A 21,172-nucleotide genomic window follows, 5' to 3' on the forward strand; every position below is an offset into this window, starting at 1 on the left:
CATTTGTCAATATTCCAGCTTTTCTCCTGTTTTTGATTTCTATTTTTATTTTCTGAAATTTGTGGTCAAAAAAGACACTTGATATAATTTTTATCATCTTCTATTTCTTGAGACTTGTTTTGCAGCCTAGCAATGATCTATCCTAGAAAATGTCCCACGTGTGCTCTAAAAGAATATGTATTCTACTGCTGTTGAATGGAATATTCTGCATATGTCTCCTAGGAACATTTGGTGGACAGTATTGTTCAAATCACCATTTCCTTACTGATTGTCTAGGTCATCTATCTATTGGCGAGAGTGGAGTATTAAAGGCCCCAACTATTACTGTACTGTTGTTTATTGCTCCTTTTAGTTCTGTGAGTACTTGCTTTATATATTTTGGTGCTCTGATTTTGGGCATATTATCTCCTTTCCACTTGTAAGTTGTTCATCCAGTTAGTTTGGGACAGTATTTTAGGTGCCTACACTTAGAACTGTTGTATCCTTTCGGTGGACTGACCTTTTCATTATTATAAAATGTCTTTGTCTCTAGTATGTCTGGTCTTAAAGTATATTTGGTTGATATTAACACAGAAACTCCAATTCTCTTCCAGTTATTGTTTACTTGGTACTTCCTTTCTCATTTTTTAACTTTCAACCTATGGTCTCTGAATCTAAAATGTGTCTCTTTTATAATGCACACAGTTGAATGCTTTTAATCCATTTTTCTAATATTTTAAGTCCAATGTCTGGCTTTCCTTGGAGACAGTTTCTGATTGCTATCTTTGATTGTATAGAGGCTATACTTTTCTATTTCTTTGCAAGTCTCATAATTATTTGTTGAAAACTAGAGATTGTAAATAATGTGGTAACTCTGTACATCAGATTTGTCCTTCTCCCCCCGTTTGTTGTTACTGTATTGTTTGTTTAGTGGCTTTTCCTGAATTAATTTTTGTTGTATGTGACCCATGAAAGTCTCTACTCCGTAAACTCAGTAATCAGCTTATTATTGGACAGAGATTTCCTTAAATGTCTTGAACGAATAAGTATCTCAGTCTTGCCATGAGGTTGTGTGTGCATGTTAAGGAATACCTTCAATGCACCAGGAGACAGTTTATAAATCTGTTGTAGTCTTCACTTTCTGTTTATGTAGAATGTCAAGGATTGTCAGCAGTATGAGCTTAGGGTCTTTTCAGGTTTTTTTCTGGGAAGGTGGACATAGATTCCCAAGAATATATCAGAGTTTACCAGTATGCCTTATTTCCCGGCTTTTCCTGTTAAGTTTTTTGGTCAGCCTCTTGTTTGCCCAATTGTTACTAGCACCTAATGCAGCAGTATTGTTTAACAACTGTGAACTGTCAAATGCTCTGGGGAAAAGACTTTTTTTTTATTGAATGAGCCAGTCAGATCAAAGAAAGACAAGCTCTGCAAGTGAGGATTTTCCAGTGAGCTGCCAGACAAATCGAATAATGACAATTCCCTGGGAATGGGGTTTTTGAGGGAGTTCCCCACTGCCCATTCCAGTGAATGCTAGGCTTCTGGTTTTCACAGCTACTCTGATTGTGAGACTATATGTTTTCAAGATTACCTGGAGTTGGGGAGAGGAGATGGTAATAGAGCAAGTTAAAACACTACAAATCTTACTGTTCTTATGGATCTTCAGCTGTTTTTTGTTTTCTTCAGTAAATACTCTTCAGATTGTTGCAAGCTTTCTGTTAATCTCTACAGTTCTGAATACAGTGATTGTGACCATTTTTTGCAAGTATTCTCATTGTAATTTTGGAGGACCAGATTTTCAGAAGTCCTTACTGTCATTTGGAAGTACTTTCCCCTCAATAAGACCTTTAGATGCTAATGAAAGAATATTTTAATGCCAATAGTTAATAACCACATCAAAAATTCTTTTTATGTTTTAGCTACTTAAACTTTAATAAAAAAATTTAGAGGGCACCTTTAAAAGGAAAGAAGGGTATTTTTTTTCAAAATTCTTTTGAAAAAAGATTCATGAGCAAATATGTTTAATGATCATTAGGTATAAAGTTTCTTTTTTTTTTATTTTTTTTTATTTTTTTATTTTTTTATTTTTTAATATATGAAATTTACTGTCAAATTGGTTTCCATACAACACCCAGTGCTCATCCCAAAAGGTGCCCTCCTCAATACCCATCACCCACCCTGCCCTCCCTCCCACCCCCCAGGTATAAAGTTTCTTTAGGACACCATGAATTTCTATTATAAGTTATAAATAAAACTTTCACCATTTAATTGACAATTATCATGTTTTATAACACTTAAAAACAATGGTAAAGTCCCTGGCATTATTTTGGTTTATAAAATCATACTTCATTCTAAATTCAGACTTACTTTATTTACTTGCTTATTTAGCATTGCTTTTTGTATACTTTCACAGTGACCACACCATTTCTACATTAGTGTAAAGATACCTTTACACTCACAAATTTGAAATAAAAATTAGGAAAATAGCAATTAGGGGAAAAATGAATAAGTAAATTCAAACCAACAAAAACAATTCATATATTTTGGGTTCTCCACAGTAAGGAAGCATTAGTACAATCAATCACCTTATACCCGGTGCCTCAATTTGTCTAATGCAAGAAAATAATAAGATACATGGCTTTCTATTTGTTAAAGATGCCCAACAACTTACTGAATATTTGATTAGTTGAGGTTATTTATAACTGCTACTTATTGTCTTCTTACTCACTGGTAATTCCTAGGTAAAGCTTAGGCAGAAAAGCAAAGGGTCTCATCAGTCCATTTTGTGCCTATCATATACATTTAAACACTGAGTTTTTATACCATTTTCATCATGGAGTAAAAGTAAAATGAAGTCTTTGTTCATCAAGAAACACTCCTTCATATAATACCTGGATTTTTCCTTTTTATTATACCAAACTGTGTCAATTATTTTGAAATACTATTATTCAAATATTGTCCAGTGAACAAAGCTAACTATAATCACTGACTGTGTATCTCAACCATTCACATCTATCACAGAGAAACTCACACATTGCCATGGTTCTATTTTCTTCCTAAATATATTCATACCTTTGGAAAAAGGTAGGCTTGCTCTGGAACAAATGCTGGTCAGTTACATGCCAAGGCAGTAATTTCATAGCACCTTTTTATATTCTGAATTCCTTCCCATTAAATGAATAGAGCATGGAGGTGTGAAAAGCCTCACGCACTGAGAGTCACAAAAATTGTCTCTTGAAATCAATGCAACATTTCCAATCAAATCTGAGATGTTCAGTGAATATGAACATCAGAATCTTTAGCCTTAAAATCCAGAGACACCTTTAATCAAACCTAAAATTTAACATGCAGAATGGAAAATCCATAAAAAGTAAGAATTCTATTTGAAAACTCAAAGTACCAGGCAGGCCCAAATCTTGAATTTTGGGCCAATGAATGAACTATCTGTAATAGAGGAAATATTAAGCAGAAAGATGAAAAACCGAAGACTAGAGGTTCATATTCCCAGATAAATTCAAGACTATTCTCCAAAATGACTGTACTGACATTTTCAAAAATACTCTCTTATAATACAAAAGAAAGAGCTGTTTTCCCCATTTGTTTTCTTTTAAAGATACATTAAATTAAATGCCTTTTAAAGAGAAATTCTTTGATGAATTATTTCTAAAAAACTGAACTCATGCGTGTTTTTAACATGTTCCCAGTTCAGAATGTTAAGTAAAAGGATCATCTTCAACGTTGCTCTACTATGTGTGGGAGAGATAGCAAAGGTTTCATGGACTAAGGGCCGGGGGACTGGAAAAGAAAAGTTCTGAAAATTTGTGTAAAGACCAGATAGGAAATATTTTAGGCTTTATAGACCATGAAGTCCCTGTTACAACTACTCAACATGTCATTTTAGTGTGAAGATGTAAAGAAATGGGTATGGCTTTGTTCAATAAAACTTTACTTATGAAAACAGTCTATCAGCAGAATTTTGCCTGTGGGACATACTTTGCTGACCCCAATCTTTTTTCTTTTTTTTAAGATTTTATTTTTAAGCCCTCTCTATACCCAACATGGGCCTTGAACTCACAACCGCAAGATCAAGAGTCACATGTTCTACCAAGAGTCTATATGCCATGCTCTGAGCCAGTTGGGCACCCCCACTGACCCCTGATCTAAGAGAAAACTAGAAGGAAGTAGAATTTGTGTTGAGCACATCATGAGTGAGCAAGTAAAACAGATTAGGATTCCTGATGTATTCTGTGCCTTATTTTTAAAATTATGGCATTTTTTCCCACTGGGCTGATAATCAGTTCCCAACTTTACTGGTAATAATGAGAGCAAAGGGGCAAAGTTATGATGAAGAGATTCCTTCTTTAGAGTAACCTAGAAACCATATAATCTGCTGTCCAAAATTCATCACAAGAATGACCAAGTCTTTGCTTTGAGTATGCTCTCCCTGACAACTGGAGGAATAGAACCTTCTTCAACGCTCCAGCCAAGACCTAACCTAAACTCAGTTCTAAGGGAGAGCTACTAACAAGGCCAACTATCTCAAGTATTTGTTAGGAAAGCAAACCACAGCATATACTCTGACCTACAGGTTAAAGAATCAGGCAAAATAATCCTAAAAATTTTATTTTCAATAATGTAGAGTCTGGAAGCTTTGTGGAAAACATGCTTTCAGAGAAACTAAGGGCTCTCATGATCCATTGGTAAAATCTGGCCTCATAAACCTTGGGATATCAAAAACACAGTAGGTATACCTGCCCACATGACAATTCCATCTCCAACATGTTACAATAAGTGGGGTTAAAAAAAAAAAAAAAAAAAAAAAAAAGGATACTACTGATTTGGTAATTACTTTAATTCTGTAGTTCTGCTACAAGTTCCTATCTTGCTTTTGTTTTGTTTTCTTCTCTATCATGTAAGTTTAATTGTATTATGCTGCCCTCAGGTGTCCACTTTTTTATATGCATGATTAGCAGGCAAAGTAGGATCCTTTGTAAATTTAGAAACCAAGATGCTGTCATATTCAAAGTATCCTTTCACAAACTCCAATCACAGAGCTAATGTAAGTATTAAAGAAGTTCAACGTTTAGGGATATCTGAAATATTACTTGGGCTTTTCCTGCCACTTGTGTAAAAACACTGCCATTGAAAAAGGAACTGAAGTGGTTTAAAGAAAAAATAAAGCAACTGATAGTAATATTGTAACACAGTGGCTCTCAAAATAGGATTCATGGATCCTGTCCCCAGTGTCCATGAACTCAAACCTAGTGTTATAATAATACTCAAAACATTTCTTTCACTCTCACAAGTTACAGTGGAGTAAAAGCCACATGACTTCTGACAAACTATAACCAACTAAATACAGAAGCAGAGGAGTTAGTTGTCCTCTATTAAGCCAAATATGAAAGTCTCCCCCAAATATTTTAAATGCTATACTTTTCACTCACTTTTTGTTTTTCTAAGTATATTATTATTAATTAAAAAGAATTGTTATCCCCATATGATTTCACTTATACATGGAATCTAAAAAACAAGCAAATGAACAAACAAATAGGTGATGGGGATTAAGGAGGGCTTTTGTGATGAGCACCCAGTGTTGTATATAAGTGCTGAATCACTAAATTGTATACCAGAAACTAATATTATGCTGTATGTCAACTAACTGGAATTTAATTAAAAACTTAAAAAAACACATAAGTGTTTGTAAAGTTAAAAAAAAAAAAAACAGAAACAGACCCATAAATACAGAAAAGTAGCTGATGGCTCCCAGAGGTGCAAAGGGTAAGGGGATAGGCAAAACAGGTGAAAAGGTGTGGGAGATACAAGCGTCCAGTTACGGAATGAATATATCACAGGATAAAAGGTTTAATATAGGGAAAATAGTCAAGAGTTTGTTAATAGCATTGTATGGTAACAGATGGTAGCTACAGTTGTAGTCAGCATATCATAACATACAAACTTGTCAAATCACTATGCTGTACACCTAAAACATTGTGTGTCAACATAACATTGTGTGTCAACTATATTTCAATTTAAAAAAAAGGTACAGACTTCTAATTATAAAATAAATACCTCATGGGTATGTAATGTACATCACGGTTAATACTGTATTGAATTTTCAAAAATTAAGAGTTGTAGCTTGGGGCACCTGGGTGGCTCAGTTGGTTAAATGTCTGACTCTTGATCTCAGCTCAGGTCTTGATCTCAGGGCATGAGATCAAGCCCCAGGTTGGGCTCCACACTAGGTGTGGCCCTACTTTAAAAAAAAAAAAAAAAGGGGTGCCTGGGTGGCGCAGTCGGTTAAGCGTCCGACTTCAGCCAGGTCACGATCTCGCGGTCCGTGAGTTCGAGCCCCGCGTCAGGCTCTGGGCTGATGGCTCGGAGCCTGGAGCCTGTTTCCGATTCTGTGTCTCCCTCTCTCTCTGCCCCTCCCCCGTTCATGCTCTGTCTCTCTCTGTCCCAAAAATAAATTAAAAAAAAAAAAAAAAAAAAAAAACGTTGAAAAAAAAAAAAAAAAGAAAGAAAGAAAATTGTAGCTTAAAAGTTCTCATCACAAGGAAAAAAACCTGTTTTGGTAACAAATGTTAACTGGACTTATTGTAATGATCATTTTGTAATGTATACAAATATTGAATCATAATGCTGTACACCTAAAAATACATAAAAAATAAAATTCACTCATTTTAAAAGAAAAAAGTATGCTATTCATTTAATAGGCTTATTAATGCTATTTTAAAATAATTTAATATTTTTAAATCTTATCCATTTTAGTTTAACATAGTAAATAGTAATGGATATAACAAAAGTTCTTTGGGGACCTCAAAAAAATTCAAGAGTAAAAAAGGATTCTGAGACCATAAAGTTTGAGAAGTACTATAGTAGCAGACAGATTTTATCACAACTTCATAGAAAGTGTTTCCTCTGAAATTTGAGAAGATAAAAGAAAAGACACTGACCTCATTATCAAATTACAAAGACTAAACTCTACTTTTAACTTGTCACAGAAAGACAGACATTAATTTAAGCAGTGGGATTAAAGGTAAGAAGTTTGTTTACCTTCCTCACCCTCACTTCTCCTTCTCTCCCCAAAACATTTGCAGGAAAAAAGAGCAAAAACAGATTTAATATTGCATTTCATCTGCTTTCTTTTACCACTTTCTACTGTTGAGCTGTGCAAATGTGAAAAGTTCATAATGGTAAGAAGGAAAAGGAAAGTCATCATGCAGTGACTGAATAATGTATAAATTAGATAATCTGAGGTCTTTAAATGAGTCCCATTAACCCAACTCATATCCGTGTTATATTTTCCATGTATGAACCTATTCTAAAAAAAAAAAGTGAAGAAAGAAAGAAAAGGAGAAGGAATTGGCTAGGGAGGAAGAAATGGAGGAAATAAAAAAAGGAAGGGAGGCTTTCATTTTGAAGAATCACAGAAGCCAAGAAAATCTACCAGTGCATGATTAATTTTGACATACTTAAAAAGGCATTCCTACTAAAATCTAGGTAGCTGTCAATTTGACCAGTCATTGTATTTTAAAGGTCATTTCAAAACTGAAAAATCTGGGATGCATGGGTGGCTCAGTTGGTTAAGCATCCAACGCTTGATTCTGGCTCAGGTCCTGATCTCATGGTTCATGGGATCAAGCCCCATGTGGGCTCTGCCTTGACGGCACAAAGCCTGCTTGGGATTCTCTCTTTCCCTCTTTCTCAGCCCTTCTCCCACTTGTTCTCTTTCTCTCTCTCAAAATAAATAAACATTAAAAAAGTAAATAGATAAAATAAAATTGGAAAATCTGAAATCAAGAAAGTTTTCTATAAAAACATTTCCACAGCTGATGGTTAAGGTTCTTAGGCTATCCCCCAAATGCTCATTCTGAAGAAAGGAATAGTAAGAGTAAAACTGAATCCAGGGCCCCACCAGAAACCCTTGACAACTTTGAGGCTAGACCTGATGCTTCTATGAACTTTCAGTATCACTGAGAAGCTCCTGGGATGAGAGCGCACTAGAAGTCACTGGGGCTAGGGAGCTCCCAGTGAGGTGAACAGAAAGACTTGGCACCAAGGAGGTAGAAAAGAGGTAAGGGAAGGAGGCTGTGCTGGCTGAATGCAAATTAAGAATGAGGCTAGAATCTATAGTTGGGTAAAACTCAATAAGGAAACAAATGAATGCTAGGGATGGCTTTCCTGGCAGAGGGCATCAAGGATATGGGGCAGACAGGAAGAGAAGGTATAGACAAGACAGCTACCCAGGACAAAGGGAGAGCAGCAGGCAAAATTCACTTAAGACAGCTGCCAGTTATAAAAATGATAATTACAGACACAGAGACTTTTTAAGGATATTAACTACCTATCAACCTTAGAGGTTTGTGGTGCTTTTGAGGCACAATATAAAAAGTAAAAGCATTAAACAATTCTTATAATAGTCATTTTCCACTTATGATAATAAACCAAATATTTTACCCACCATTTAAAATTCTGTGATCCTACAGAGCCAGTCTAGGAATTAAAAGCTCACAATTACCAATGCAGTTTATGAACTGAAAAATAATATACTCCTATGACCTATGTCAAACTGAATTCCACATATATTTTTAACATTATTCTATTACAAAAACTATGTTTTACCTTTGATTTTTTCTCCCCTCTACCAGTATGGTATACTAACTGGGTTTTATCCCTTATTCAACCTATAACCTAACACCAAAAACAAAACCAAGACAACACAGTAAAATCCTGCCTCATACATTAAATTCAGACCTCTGAGGATGATATTCAACACACCTGGAGTATTCCAAAGACATTTATAGGATGCCCAGCCTGAGCCAGATACAGCCACCACTCCAGAAGAACCACAGTCCTCAACTCCCTTATACCTGTGGAGAGTGAGCTGGCTCTTGCCAACACTGAAAAGCATAGTGGACACCTTGGGTAAAATTGCTAGTAAAAATACCAAGCCACAGTATGAAAGGGTAGCTTCTGTCATAATATCTTCATTAAAAATAATGTCCTGGCTACTGCCTCTGACTATGGCCTGGCCCTGCACAGCCATTGTCTTATAGATCTCTTTTGACTTTTAGTTGTGAAATTCACCTACTGATTGTGTACTCATCTATCCTACACTTCATTACAACTCAATCTGTATCTAAAACTTCCTTCCACCTCAGAGTCCTGCCCTGGTGAGAAGTGCCTGCCTATTGTCCTGTCCCTGCCACCTGCCTTTACCCCTAGTGATAATCCTGCCAGAGGGCTGAATCTCAACTATGATGGAAGTACCAAAAGCACATTTGAAGATTAGTCCATAAAATAAATAGGCCTGAATTTATTCTAACATGACAAAATCCTTTTGCTCAAACTATTTCCAATAAAATACAAGGCTTTAAAAAGAAAAAGATTTTCATATTTTCAACTCTTTCCATGTTCATAGTTCAAACAACATGTAATACAACTTAGTTTCAGTATAGCAAGAGAAAACCACACTCTAGAGTTTGTTTTAATAGAAATTTATCTGTATGTGCAAAAGTTTAATTTACATATATATTTCATAGATAGAGGCATTTTAAAGAGATTACTTAGCAAATTAATCATGTGACCACAATTATAACATATTTATCTAAAAGAATAAGCCACATGCAGACAAATAAGAGCCAGTCAATACTATTGCTAAACTAATGATACATCATTCATATTTTAAAAAAAATAGACACAAAAGGGAATCAGCATTTTTAGTTCCAATTAAATTATAACATCTGAATGAATTTCTCCCCAAAATATTGCATACGCCACAGATTTTTTTTTCCTAGCCTACTTATTAGTGAAGTTCAATAATCCAACATATAATTAAAATAGCTCTCCAGTGCTTTTCCACCTTAGCACCTCAGTTACCTGCTACCATTCTTCAGTTAAAAGGATTAATGGAAGTTAACCTAGCCAACACTCCAAAAATGAGATTTGACTTCCATGAACATCTCATTCATTTCCCATCCTTAACCCAAACGGCACAGAACTTGGATAGAGTAGAGACACTAAAAGAGTTTGTTGAATGATAAAATAAATTAGAAAAAGAAAGAAAGAAATTCCAACATGTAACACTATATTAGATTTATTACATTAGTATACATTCTATTGTTTTATTAGTAAGAAAGTTAGCAGAACAAAGGCCCATATCAGTGCATTTTCAATGTATCATTCCTTAGAGTAAATAAAGCCACAAGAAAGATTCACAAAGTAAAGCCAAAAGAATTCCCAAGGTATGCCTCCCCCACTGAAAGCATGAGAACACACTTATCTTGGTACTTCTTAAAAAGGTCATGCTATCATGGCACAATGGTATGAAAGAAAAAGAAAATGGTTTATTAGTTTACTCCCCAAGAGGATTATTCTGACATTGGATTGAGTAATGAGAGGTGATGGCCTAGGCAGTACAGCCTAGAAAGGTGAAAAGGGGAAAAGGTTAGAAATGAACCACTTTATATTTTGAATGGTTCACCTTCAAAGGGGCCATGCTAATAAGTCAAACAAACATGATAACAAAAAATCAGGCAACCATGATGCAAGAGAAGCTACATCCAGAATTATGGATAAAAACTTACCACCTAGAAGGAAAATTTATTTTTTAAATGAATCCACAGTTTGAAGATAAGAGAAACACATTTTCATATGGTTAGTTCTCATGATAACAACTATCTATTTTAACAGACTTTTAACAGCATGCATTGTAAATAAGGATTAAAAAAACTCTAGTATACAAAACTTAAACAACAGACAACCCTAAGTATAAAGCATACATTTTCAAAAACAAAGCTAAGAACTAATAATCATTAAATACATGATTTTGATGATATACAGAGATTTACTTGTACTTATAATATTCTCCCTCTTATATGTAATTCTGCCACCACAGCCAAATATTAATTATGTATGACTGGCATAACTCAAGCTAATAATAAACTGTTCATTTGTTTGCTGTCTCTTACTGATAAACTCTTACATTCTAGTTGCCAAAAAGAAGTATGATGCTTCATTTAATCTCTTTTCAAATATTCAAAGGAGGTATAAAGACAGAGCAAGAGCAAATCCAAGATCTGTGGTTCTGAACCTATGGGCTATAGACACTGGGGTGCCCATGCCTAGTTGGATATCAAGCATGCTGACTTATCTGAATAAATAATAAACCTCACACCTTTATCTCTTCCTGTTTCAAATTATTGTGATTAATAAGTTACATATTTATTTGAAAGTATTATTAAAGCAATATTAGCTTTTTAAAAGGTAATTTACCTTTTTTTTTTTAACATTTATTTTATTTTTGAGACAGAGAGAGACAGAGCATGAACGGGGGAGGGGCAGAGAGAGAGGGAGACACAGAATCGGAAGCAGGCTCCAGGCTCTGAGCCATCAGCCCAGAGCCCGATGCAGGGCTCGAACTCACGGACCGCGAGATCGTGACCTGAGCTGAAGTCGGACGCTTAACCGACTGAGCCACCCAGGCGCCCCGGTAATTTACCTTTTAATAGAAACCAATCTCGCATCTAGCAACTTCCACAGAAGTTCTATGAGATCCTCAACCTTTAAATAAGAATTGATTCTTTTTTTTTCATTACACATTTTCTCAGTCAACAGACACTAAATGTGTAACCATCATATATGGATGGGACCTCAAAATAACTCATGTGAAGAAGATCCCTCATGCTGGGACTCTCTGATTTAGACCAAAGTTATATGTGGACAAGAGCACTCAAAATTGTCTCTTTCAGCTAAAAGGTTGAGAAATTTAGTGTGAAGAAAAGAAGGGGACAGAATTGCAACGTTATCACAAGACAGGGAAAGACGAAAGCAGGGAAAACTTGCTTCACTGGTAAGAGAAAAGCAGAGGTCAGGACTATCCACTGATTGGTCCTCCCCTTGGCAAGCTGGATGAGTTTAGATTCTGATCCTCATTTCAAGGCTCACTAGTACCTTCATTTCCATAAGATGTATTACAGCGCTATTACCCCAAAATGTCCCCTGAAAAAAATCTACATTCTTAATCTCTATCATCTCTGGACACATGTTATGCATGTCTACAAGTCACTAAGTTATTCTAAATTCACCTGATGCAAACTGCAAAAGGAATTTCTTGGTTGAGTATCGTGAGATTTGTGAAGGCAGCGTTAAACTAACTGTCACTAACTACATCTCCTCTTCAGTCTTCTGAGGGTAGAACACTTCTTTCCCTTCAGTCCATCTTAATGGCCCCATAGAGCTCCATTTTGCCTAAGGAAACTATGTGGCCTTTTGAAATAGGAAAACTAAATTGGACTGATAACTGAGTTTTAGTTCTTTTAATTGTAAGATAAATCATATAGTAAATCAAGGGATGATTTAGATTCTTTAATTACAAGAAACCTGGTTTTCTCTTCAAAATAAATGGACTGGAGACTATGAAAAAGTTTTTGTGCTAAATAAGTATATATTAGCCTATATTAAGCTAAAACATTCTTCTTTTCTCTAATATAAATAGTTTAAGTAAATGCTAAAATTCCACATCTATAAAAGGAAAGCTTGTGTAATAACTATAAATTTAAGTTTATTCTACATCTTAAATACAAGAGAAAATAATTATATCATTTTGATATTTTAACTGGTAAAAGACCAGGTGAGCTGAGAAATGTAGAAAAGGCTGAGTTCTTAAGACGCACTACTGTATTTGGTGAAAACACAGTCAACATTTTCAGATCTAACTTATATCCCCTTTCCATCAGATATCAACTTTAATAGCTAACCAAAAACAAAATAAAACAAAAACAAAAAAGTAAAAGCTCTGCCTCTGCCACCTACTGGAGAAAGAAGATACAGAACACACACATTACAGATAAAACAACTCCAGACATGTACACGATATCGTATTCACTTAAAACTAAGCTCTGTGCTAGCATGTAAAGTAAGTTATTTCTTCTTCCAAAGATTTATGTTTACCTAGCTGTCAAGTAGAGAATGAAAGAAAGGGCAGCATATGATAAATATGTATGAACACAAAAGCAAAGATAAGCCCGAGACATTTTAATTTGTATAAGACATCTTCACACACCTACACTTACATGGCCATGGAGATCTGTGTTAAGAAGCATCATTGCACAGGTGAGGCAATGGACTCCATCTAAGGGGAAAGACAAGGAAAGAAAGCATTAATTCACTATTTCCTGTTGGGCTTGTTATTATCATTAAATAGCATACACTAAGAACCTATGAAAACACAATAATGTGGCTAGGCACAATTCATCATATTTGGGGAGACAAAAAAATAGATAAAAATAAATTACTAAAGGGACTTCAGTGACAAAGTTGGACTCTACTGCTGGTAAAGTATATTATTCTTACCTCTCTGGAGGGGTATTTGACAGTACACATTGTAAGCTTTGAAACAGTAATCTTTTACTTTTGACACAGTAAATCCACTTACAGGGCTTTACACTCAGGAAATAAGGATCTATACAAAATATAAGGATATCCAAAGAAACATTGCTTACAATGGGGAACAAGTAAATAAAACCCTCCAAAAATACAACTGTTATGTTTAAGTCATTAAAAATGTTGTCCAAGTATACATGTTTAAATAGAAAAATATTTCATAGTAAATTATTACATGAAAAATGCACTGTATGCAGTATAGTTCCATTTAAATATAAATATATCTAGAATAATACATAACAATATTAAAAGATTATTGTCTCTGGATAGTGAGATAATTTTTATATTTTTATTTATATTTTCTTCATTTTTTGAAACACAAGATACAGAAATTAAAATAAACCATTTTCTACTATTCCGTCTTTTTTAACTTTCTGAGAGGAAAGTAAATTAAGAAAGAAGCAAAAGTTAAAGGAAACCAAGATTTGGGTCTTTCATTGTACTGTCTGGGTATTATTTCTCTGGCTAAAAAAGAGGAATAGTTATCCTTTTTGGTGACAATTCTTTAAAGGCAACATGTAGGTTACTGGCACAGGATACTATGGATCAGACAAAAGTAAAATATTGGAATAATCTTAAAATATTAAAAAATTAAATATTCAAAAAAATGTTGTTCAAACCAGAAGGATCATTTCACACTTAGATGGAAACATTGCTCTCTCTTCTTACTTTATAGAGGAAAAGAAAAGGCAATTAAGAATTAAGCTTCTCATTTCCAAACCTTAGAAATACTTCTCCTCATTCTTTTCTTGCAATTCTCAATCCAAGTATAGCTGTCCATAGCAGTTGCAGATGCAGAAAAATCTTACTAATGAATGCCAAATGTACAGAAAGGCCTTTCTAATAACTGAATTCATGAATGAAAGAAAGCTTATTTGGGGGCACCTGGGTGGATCAGTCAGTTAAATGTCTGACTCTTGACTTAGGCTCAGGTCATGATCTCACAGTTTATGAGTTCAGCCAGGCATTAGGCTCTGTGCTGACAGTGTGGAGCTTGCTTATGATCCTCTCTCTCTCCCTCTCTCTCTGCCCCTCTCCTGCTCTCTTTCAAAATAAATAAACTTTTAAAAAATCTTAAAAAACAAAAAGATAGCTTATTTTTCAAAGTATGCCTTTGAGTATAGTAGGTGACTTCTATTATTAATGCCTCTAAGGAGATGTTACCAAATGCCCAAAAGTATATTCATTCCACTTCCAGCTTATTATTAAATTTTAAATACATTAAAACAAATTCCTTAAAAGTATCTAGAAAACTCAGCAGCCAACTCTAAAATATCCCTATCAGTTGAGGGTACACATCCATATTCCTTCTTTCACTGAGGACTGCTAACATCTTATTAGATATGAAGAAGGTTTTAATAGAAACAACTCCCTTTTTATCCCTTTCATTCTCTACTCCGTGATTACAATAGGCCTAACTATAATCAAAGAAAGGACTAAAGAAAATTAAGTTCCCATTTTACAGAGAAGAATGTGACTTTAATGATCAGATGGTTAGTTAATTTAGCTATAGCCTGGAGGGTGGAGACCAGAGACCTGGGGAATAATCACTTTAGTCAATATCACGTACACTTAACTGGCAATACTGAAGCTCAAAGATAACTGCCATTTCTAATGCATCTAGTCCTAGTGATCTCTTCCAGAATCTGTGTTTATGAAAGATTCTCCAATTGCAAATGAAAGCACCTGACCTCAAATCATGAAAACTTTGCTTTATTGCAGGAGTTGACATGGAGGAAAAACCTCTCTTGATAGGGTACATCAACAATTAAATAGCTTAAACTTGCTTTTTAAAATATTAGTACAATAAACATAAACTCATAGTTCATTAAAATCATAAACCAAATTCAGTGGTCAGTGTTGTTACAATGAATATCAAACCAAAGCACTGGAGACACACCACAAACTCCAGTGAGATTTGTAAACGTTTCCAAAAATAACCACAAATTTAATAAGCATACATGCAAGGGGTTTAGGGTCAGATGTATAGGAAGAAGAAATAGGAAAACGAGCATTTCATTAAAATGTGCTTTGCATGTAAAATCTCAGTGACAGCATGAGCAACTTAAAGCATCCTGTCATAGTATGGAACTGGAAAACTAAGTAAAAATTAATTAAAAGAAGAATAAGGAATATCATGCAGTCATTACATATCATGCTTTTTAAAGAATATTTAATGACATGAGAAAACGCTCACAATGAAAACGAAGGACAACAGGAAACAAAACTCTGTAATGATTCCAATTTGACATTAAATATTTCACAAACTGACTGGAAGGAAATAAATCAAGTAGTTAATAATAGTTATCTTTAGATAACTAGATGATTTTCATTTTCTTCTGTATAATCTTCCATATTTTCCACAATAAAATATAACTTTAATAATGAGAAAATAGCCCTTGTTTTTTGAAATACAAACATTTCCATCAGATTACCTTGTGAAGCAATAGTGTCTGGGTTACAGTAAAAATATCTATTGGAGAAATGTATTAAAACTCTCTCTCGTTCTTGAGTTTCTCCCACAAGAGAAAATGCTTTAAAGAAATACCTAAAAAAGAATTAGGGGGGAAAAAAGTGAAACTTTAGAAAACATTACCATACTCTTTATGTTTGACAATTAAAATTACTTCATATAGGGGTACCTGGGTGGCTCAGTTGGTTAAGCATCCAACTGTCTCTTATTTTGAGTTTATTATCTCAAAAATAAATAAACATTTTAAAAAATTAAAATAAAATTAATTCATATATAATAAGAAATTAATTAGGGGTGCCTGGGTGGCTTAGTCTGTTAAGTGTCCATTTCTTGATTTCAGCTCAAGTAATGATCTCATGATCCATAACACTGAACCCCACACTGGGCTCTGCACTGATAGCACAGAGCCTGCTTGGGATTCTCTCTCTGACCCTCCCCTGCTAGCTCTCTCTGTCTCAAATAAGTATACAAATAAAGAGAAATTAATTATATGAAGATATTCTACAGTTATTCTTTCACAAAATCATTTACTATATAGCATTCAATATAAATTTATTTTATTCTATAAAATGTCAATATAAAGATGGACAAGGCAATAACAATACCACCTTGGGAAGGTGGTAACTTCCCATGACTAAATGACAAATAGCCATTTAAAAGATCAGTCAGATAAAAACCAAAGAACACTTAAGGCTGAACCTACAACCATGAAGGCGATGTTTTAAAACTATACATGGATCACAGTTTATCATTTTGCTATATGATTATACTTGTCATTGACACATTGTTAAAATTACAATTATATTATTTTGTGTATAGTAGATTTCTCTTATTTTATTTTGCCTATTATCATATTATATTATTACCTTTTATATGGGAAGGAAATTGGGAGCTAAAACTATAAATTATTTCTTGGGTTAGGAATAAATTAATGTATGTATAAAAATTTTTTGAAAAATAAAAATATGCCCAGAACTACACACCAATCTAAATCTGAGTCACTAAGAGTACTGTCTATTATGGATAAACTCAGATGACCCTCACTAGACAAAGCACTTCCCTAAGTATGAGATGAATAGAAAAAAAAATCCTTTAAAATGTTCTAAAAAATCTTACTGTGGGAACATATATAAAACCTTATTTCTATGATGAAAATGTTGCTGTCTTAGTTTGTTAAATCTAAATTACACTGACCAAACTTTAATTTTTCATAACTTTTATAAACCACATCAGAAAGTAAAGCATAAATATAGATCTTTCCTCTGCCCTTATTTGTTTTCAGTGGAAAAACCTATGAGTGCCATCAATTCATGCAAAGTGCCACAGAATAAGTCATTGTTGTGCATTCTAATCCAAACATCATCACTTCACCTCCCAAGGCACAGTTTCCTGATTTATAAAACTAGAGGGTTACACAGATGATCTCAGAATTCCTCCAACCTCTGACATGTTAAAAAGTTTTTAAGAGTAAATGCTGACTAAGTTTTACTTTTAGCAGTGGCTCTTAGAAATTTACAATACAATAGTGGTGTGAAAAGTGAGGATCAGTGTGTTTATGACACTATTTTGAATGGATCAGCAAAAAGTGCTGAAACAATTTTGCAGATATTTTCTGATTATTATGTGGATAGTCGTTTTTATTCCATTCATGAGTTAATACCAAAGTATCACCTTAAAAGGCTACTTGGCTATTGTAAACAAATGCTTAGGGAAAAAAATGTATAATTCTACAGCCTGTAAAACTGCCTTTTTTTAAACTGATCATTCAAAAACCAAATTCCCACAGATTCTACTCCTCCTCGAGACTTACTTTGTCACTATTCTTTACCACATCATCTGCTAGATGCAAAATATGAGTTCATATATGATTTCATAAAAACAATATATTTTTCTTTCTGCTATGTTTAATAACTATAGAATAATATGAGCTAAGATTACAAAGTCACTATGGGTTTTAAAAAAAATAAAAATCACACTTTAGCTTCAGCATTACTTCTCTTCTCAGAATTAATTTTTGGAGGCAAAAAAGAACAGAAGTGATATTTAATCATACCTGAGAGACTGATCCAGTGTCATTCCTGTAAAATCAAAAAACTTCAGATATTCTTCTGCAACTAGTTTGCTAAATTCATTGCTATAAGAAAACAGGATAGACTCTGTTATTAAAGTTGAAGCTATTAAACAAGACAACACACATGGACACATTCAGACACCAGCCTTGGTACAGAACGTACTTCTTGCCTAGGTGCTTTGCGACATCCGATCTTTTGAATCTGTCTAGTTGATAAAGGCGTTTGGCCAACCTTTTGGCTGCTTCTATGTTGCTGCTGGTACCATTACTGAGACTTTCTGAGGTCTCCTTTTCCAGAATTTCAGTGCTCCCCATCTCAGAATGAGTCTCTAGTAGTGCTGTTTTTACCCCAGCATTGCTGTGAGAATTGATAAAGAAGAAAAAAATTAAAAAGATTTTTCTTATGTGACAAAAAAAGGAAAACAGCTGATAAAATTATCATATTGTAGCAATAAATGAAAAACTTTTAAATGGGATAGTTTTAGGCTTAATTATTCATAAAACTATTTACAGCAATATATTTCAATGTACTGAAGAAGTGATTGCTTAAACCCCTTATGAGCAGTTAGGACCTTTACATTTTTAAAAATACAGAGGACTCTAGCTACCTTCATGTTTCTGTGAGTTGTATCTATTGATATTCACTGTATAAGTAATTTAGAAAGAAAATTTTCAAATATTAATTCACTTAAAAATAATAAACCCATTTCATGGCATGCCTGGGTGGCTCAGTCGGTTGAGCATCTGACTTCGACTCAGGTCATGATCTCATGGTCTGTGAGTTCGAGCCCCACGTCGGGCTCTGTGCTGGCAGCTCACAGCCTGGAGCCTGCTTCGGATTCTGTGTCTCCCTCGCTCTCTGCCCCTCCCCCACTCATGCTCGCTCTCGCTCTCTCTCTCTCTCTCTCTCTCTGTCAAAATAAATAAACATTAAAAAAAATGTAAAAAAAATAAAAATAAACCCATTTCAATGATATAAATATTTTATTAAAAATAATTTTCCAAAATAATAACATAAAATTTAATGAGAAAAGCAATAATTATTTCGATTTTTTACATATTTCTTTCATAGTTGGCTTACTAGAAGACAGCTGGATTCTCACTGCCACTTCTATATTTAATTTGTAAACAATAATATTGTTTTGGTTGAAATATATTAAGAAAATCCAGGGATACCTGGGTGGCTCAGTTGATTAAGCATCCAACTCTGGATTTTGGCTTAGGTCATGATCTCCTGGTTCATGATATTAAGCCCTGCACTGGGCTCTGTGCTGGCAGTGTAGAGCCTGCTTGAGATTCTCTCTCTCTCTCCCTCTCCCTCTGTCTCTCTCTCTGCCCCTCCCCTGCTCTCTCATGCTGACTCTCTCTCAAAATAAATAAATAAACCTTAAAAAAAAAAGAAAGAAAATCCAGCTTATTAGTTGGAAAAATAAGAAGTATTTTAATCTTTTACAGATAATTTTATTATTTTTTTTATAGGACACCAAAATAAAACAAGGGATAGTTTCTTAAATGTTAGTTGCAATAAAGTATCAATTAACCTTTTGTACTCACATTAAAATTTGTCTTACACTTTACTTTTTCTTAAGATTTTATTTTTAAGTAATCTCTACACTCAACATGGGGCTCAAACTCATGACTCCAAGATCAAAAGTCACATGCTCCAGTGATTGAGCCAGCCAGGTGCCCCTGTCTTACACTTTAAATGGATCTTTTACCCAGGCATGATTCTGCATCATACATTGGTCATTTGCAAAATATGTTACACATTTCACTATATAATACTTTTAAAAGTTACATTTATTAAACGCCATGATTATCTTCAGAAAAGTCTTCAAGTATTGAAAAGATATCAAAGTTTTGGTGGCAGACAGAAATATTCCAAAATTCTAATTTTTGACTGAAAGCTCAAATTGTACTGTTGGCAACAAATATAGTCAGTAGTTTTCTTAAAGTATTAATAGACTCACTCTATCAATTTTTGAGAAAATGTTTGCCAATAATCATAGTTTTTCAGTTACACTTTGAAGGAAAACTGGCATTTCACAAAAAGCAACTAGTTTGTAACTCACAACTTAATTACATGTAAGGCTGTCCGAAGGAACACCATCAGGAGAAGTGCTTTTATGCATATTTTCCATTTCATCACACGTGAAAATAAAAAGGAATGGCTAAAATTAACAGCACAGGAAACAACAGATGTTGACAAAGATATGGGGCAAGGGGAACCCTCTTGCACTGTTGGTGGGAATGCAAATTCGTGCAGCCACTCTGGAAAAAATAGAACTACACTACAACCCATCAATTGCACCACTAGGTACCTACTCAAAGGATAAAAAAATACTGATTTGATAGGGCACACGCATCCAGTGTTTATAACAACATTATCAACAGCCAAATTATGGAACGAGCCCAAATGTCCATTGACTGATGAATGGATAAATAAGATGTGGTATGTATATAGAGTGGAATATTACTCAGCCATCAAAAAGAATGAAACCTTGCTGTATGCAATGGTATGGATGGAGTGTGTTATGCTAAAGTGAAATAAGTCAGTCTGAGAAAGACAAATCCCATAAGATTTCACTCATATGTGGAATTTAAGAAACAAAATAGATGAACATAAAAGAAAAAAAAGAAAGGGAGGCAAACCAAAAAACAAACTCTTAACTATAGAGAACAAACTGAGGGTTGCTGTAAGGGAGGCAGATAGGGGGATGGCCTTAGGTGATGGGGATTAAGGAGGGAACTTGTGATGAGCACTGGGTGTTATATGTAAGTGATGAATCACTAAGTTCTACTCCTGAAACCATTACTACACTATATGTTAACTAGAATTTAAATAAAAACTTGAAACAAACAAAAAAGGTATGTACAAAAAGGTTAAAATGTAATTATTTTGTACTGCTTTATAAAGGAATTTTTAGGTGAGTTTTGTTTCTTTGAGTACATGGTAATGAAGAATATAATAACAACTTGGAAAGTTTGGTGCCACTACCTTTGTGTTAGAGGCCCTCCCTAAGGAATGTGGTGAAAACCTCAAGACTAGGAAAGGCAACCTGGCTATGTGTGTGTGTGGGTGACATTCCTCAAGACTCTGTAGCATAGACCACCCATGCAGACTGTATTTTACCATATATGGGAAAGAAAGGAGCAAAACTTGTACAAAAAGCAACCCCCCACTGCACTTGGGGCTCAGCCTTTTGGGT

The 21,172-nt window shown here is 34.4% G+C and overlaps 1 protein-coding gene across 26 annotated transcripts in view; it reads right to left on the reverse strand.

The window, feature by feature from the left end:
• PSD3 (pleckstrin and Sec7 domain containing 3) overlaps nt 1-21,172 on the reverse strand; it is a 747,126-nt gene that overhangs the window by 350,081 nt on the left and 375,873 nt on the right. For all 26 annotated transcript variants that reach the window (XR_009259079.1, XR_009259078.1, XM_058720427.1 and 23 more), the window contains 4 exons: nt 18,127-18,321; nt 17,946-18,026; nt 15,855-15,967; nt 13,050-13,108 (listed from right to left, as the gene is read on the reverse strand). Coding sequence is in view for 24 of the 26 variants with exons in the window: in XM_058720427.1 (XP_058576410.1) it covers nt 13,050-13,108; nt 15,855-15,967; nt 17,946-18,026; nt 18,127-18,321 (448 nt within the window). In the remaining 2 variants the exon portion in view is untranslated. The remainder of the gene's footprint in view (nt 1-13,049; nt 13,109-15,854; nt 15,968-17,945; nt 18,027-18,126; nt 18,322-21,172) is intronic.

This window comes from Neofelis nebulosa, chromosome 3 (genome assembly GCF_028018385.1).
Source record: "Neofelis nebulosa isolate mNeoNeb1 chromosome 3, mNeoNeb1.pri, whole genome shotgun sequence".
Taxonomy (NCBI): Eukaryota; Metazoa; Chordata; class Mammalia; order Carnivora; family Felidae; genus Neofelis; species Neofelis nebulosa.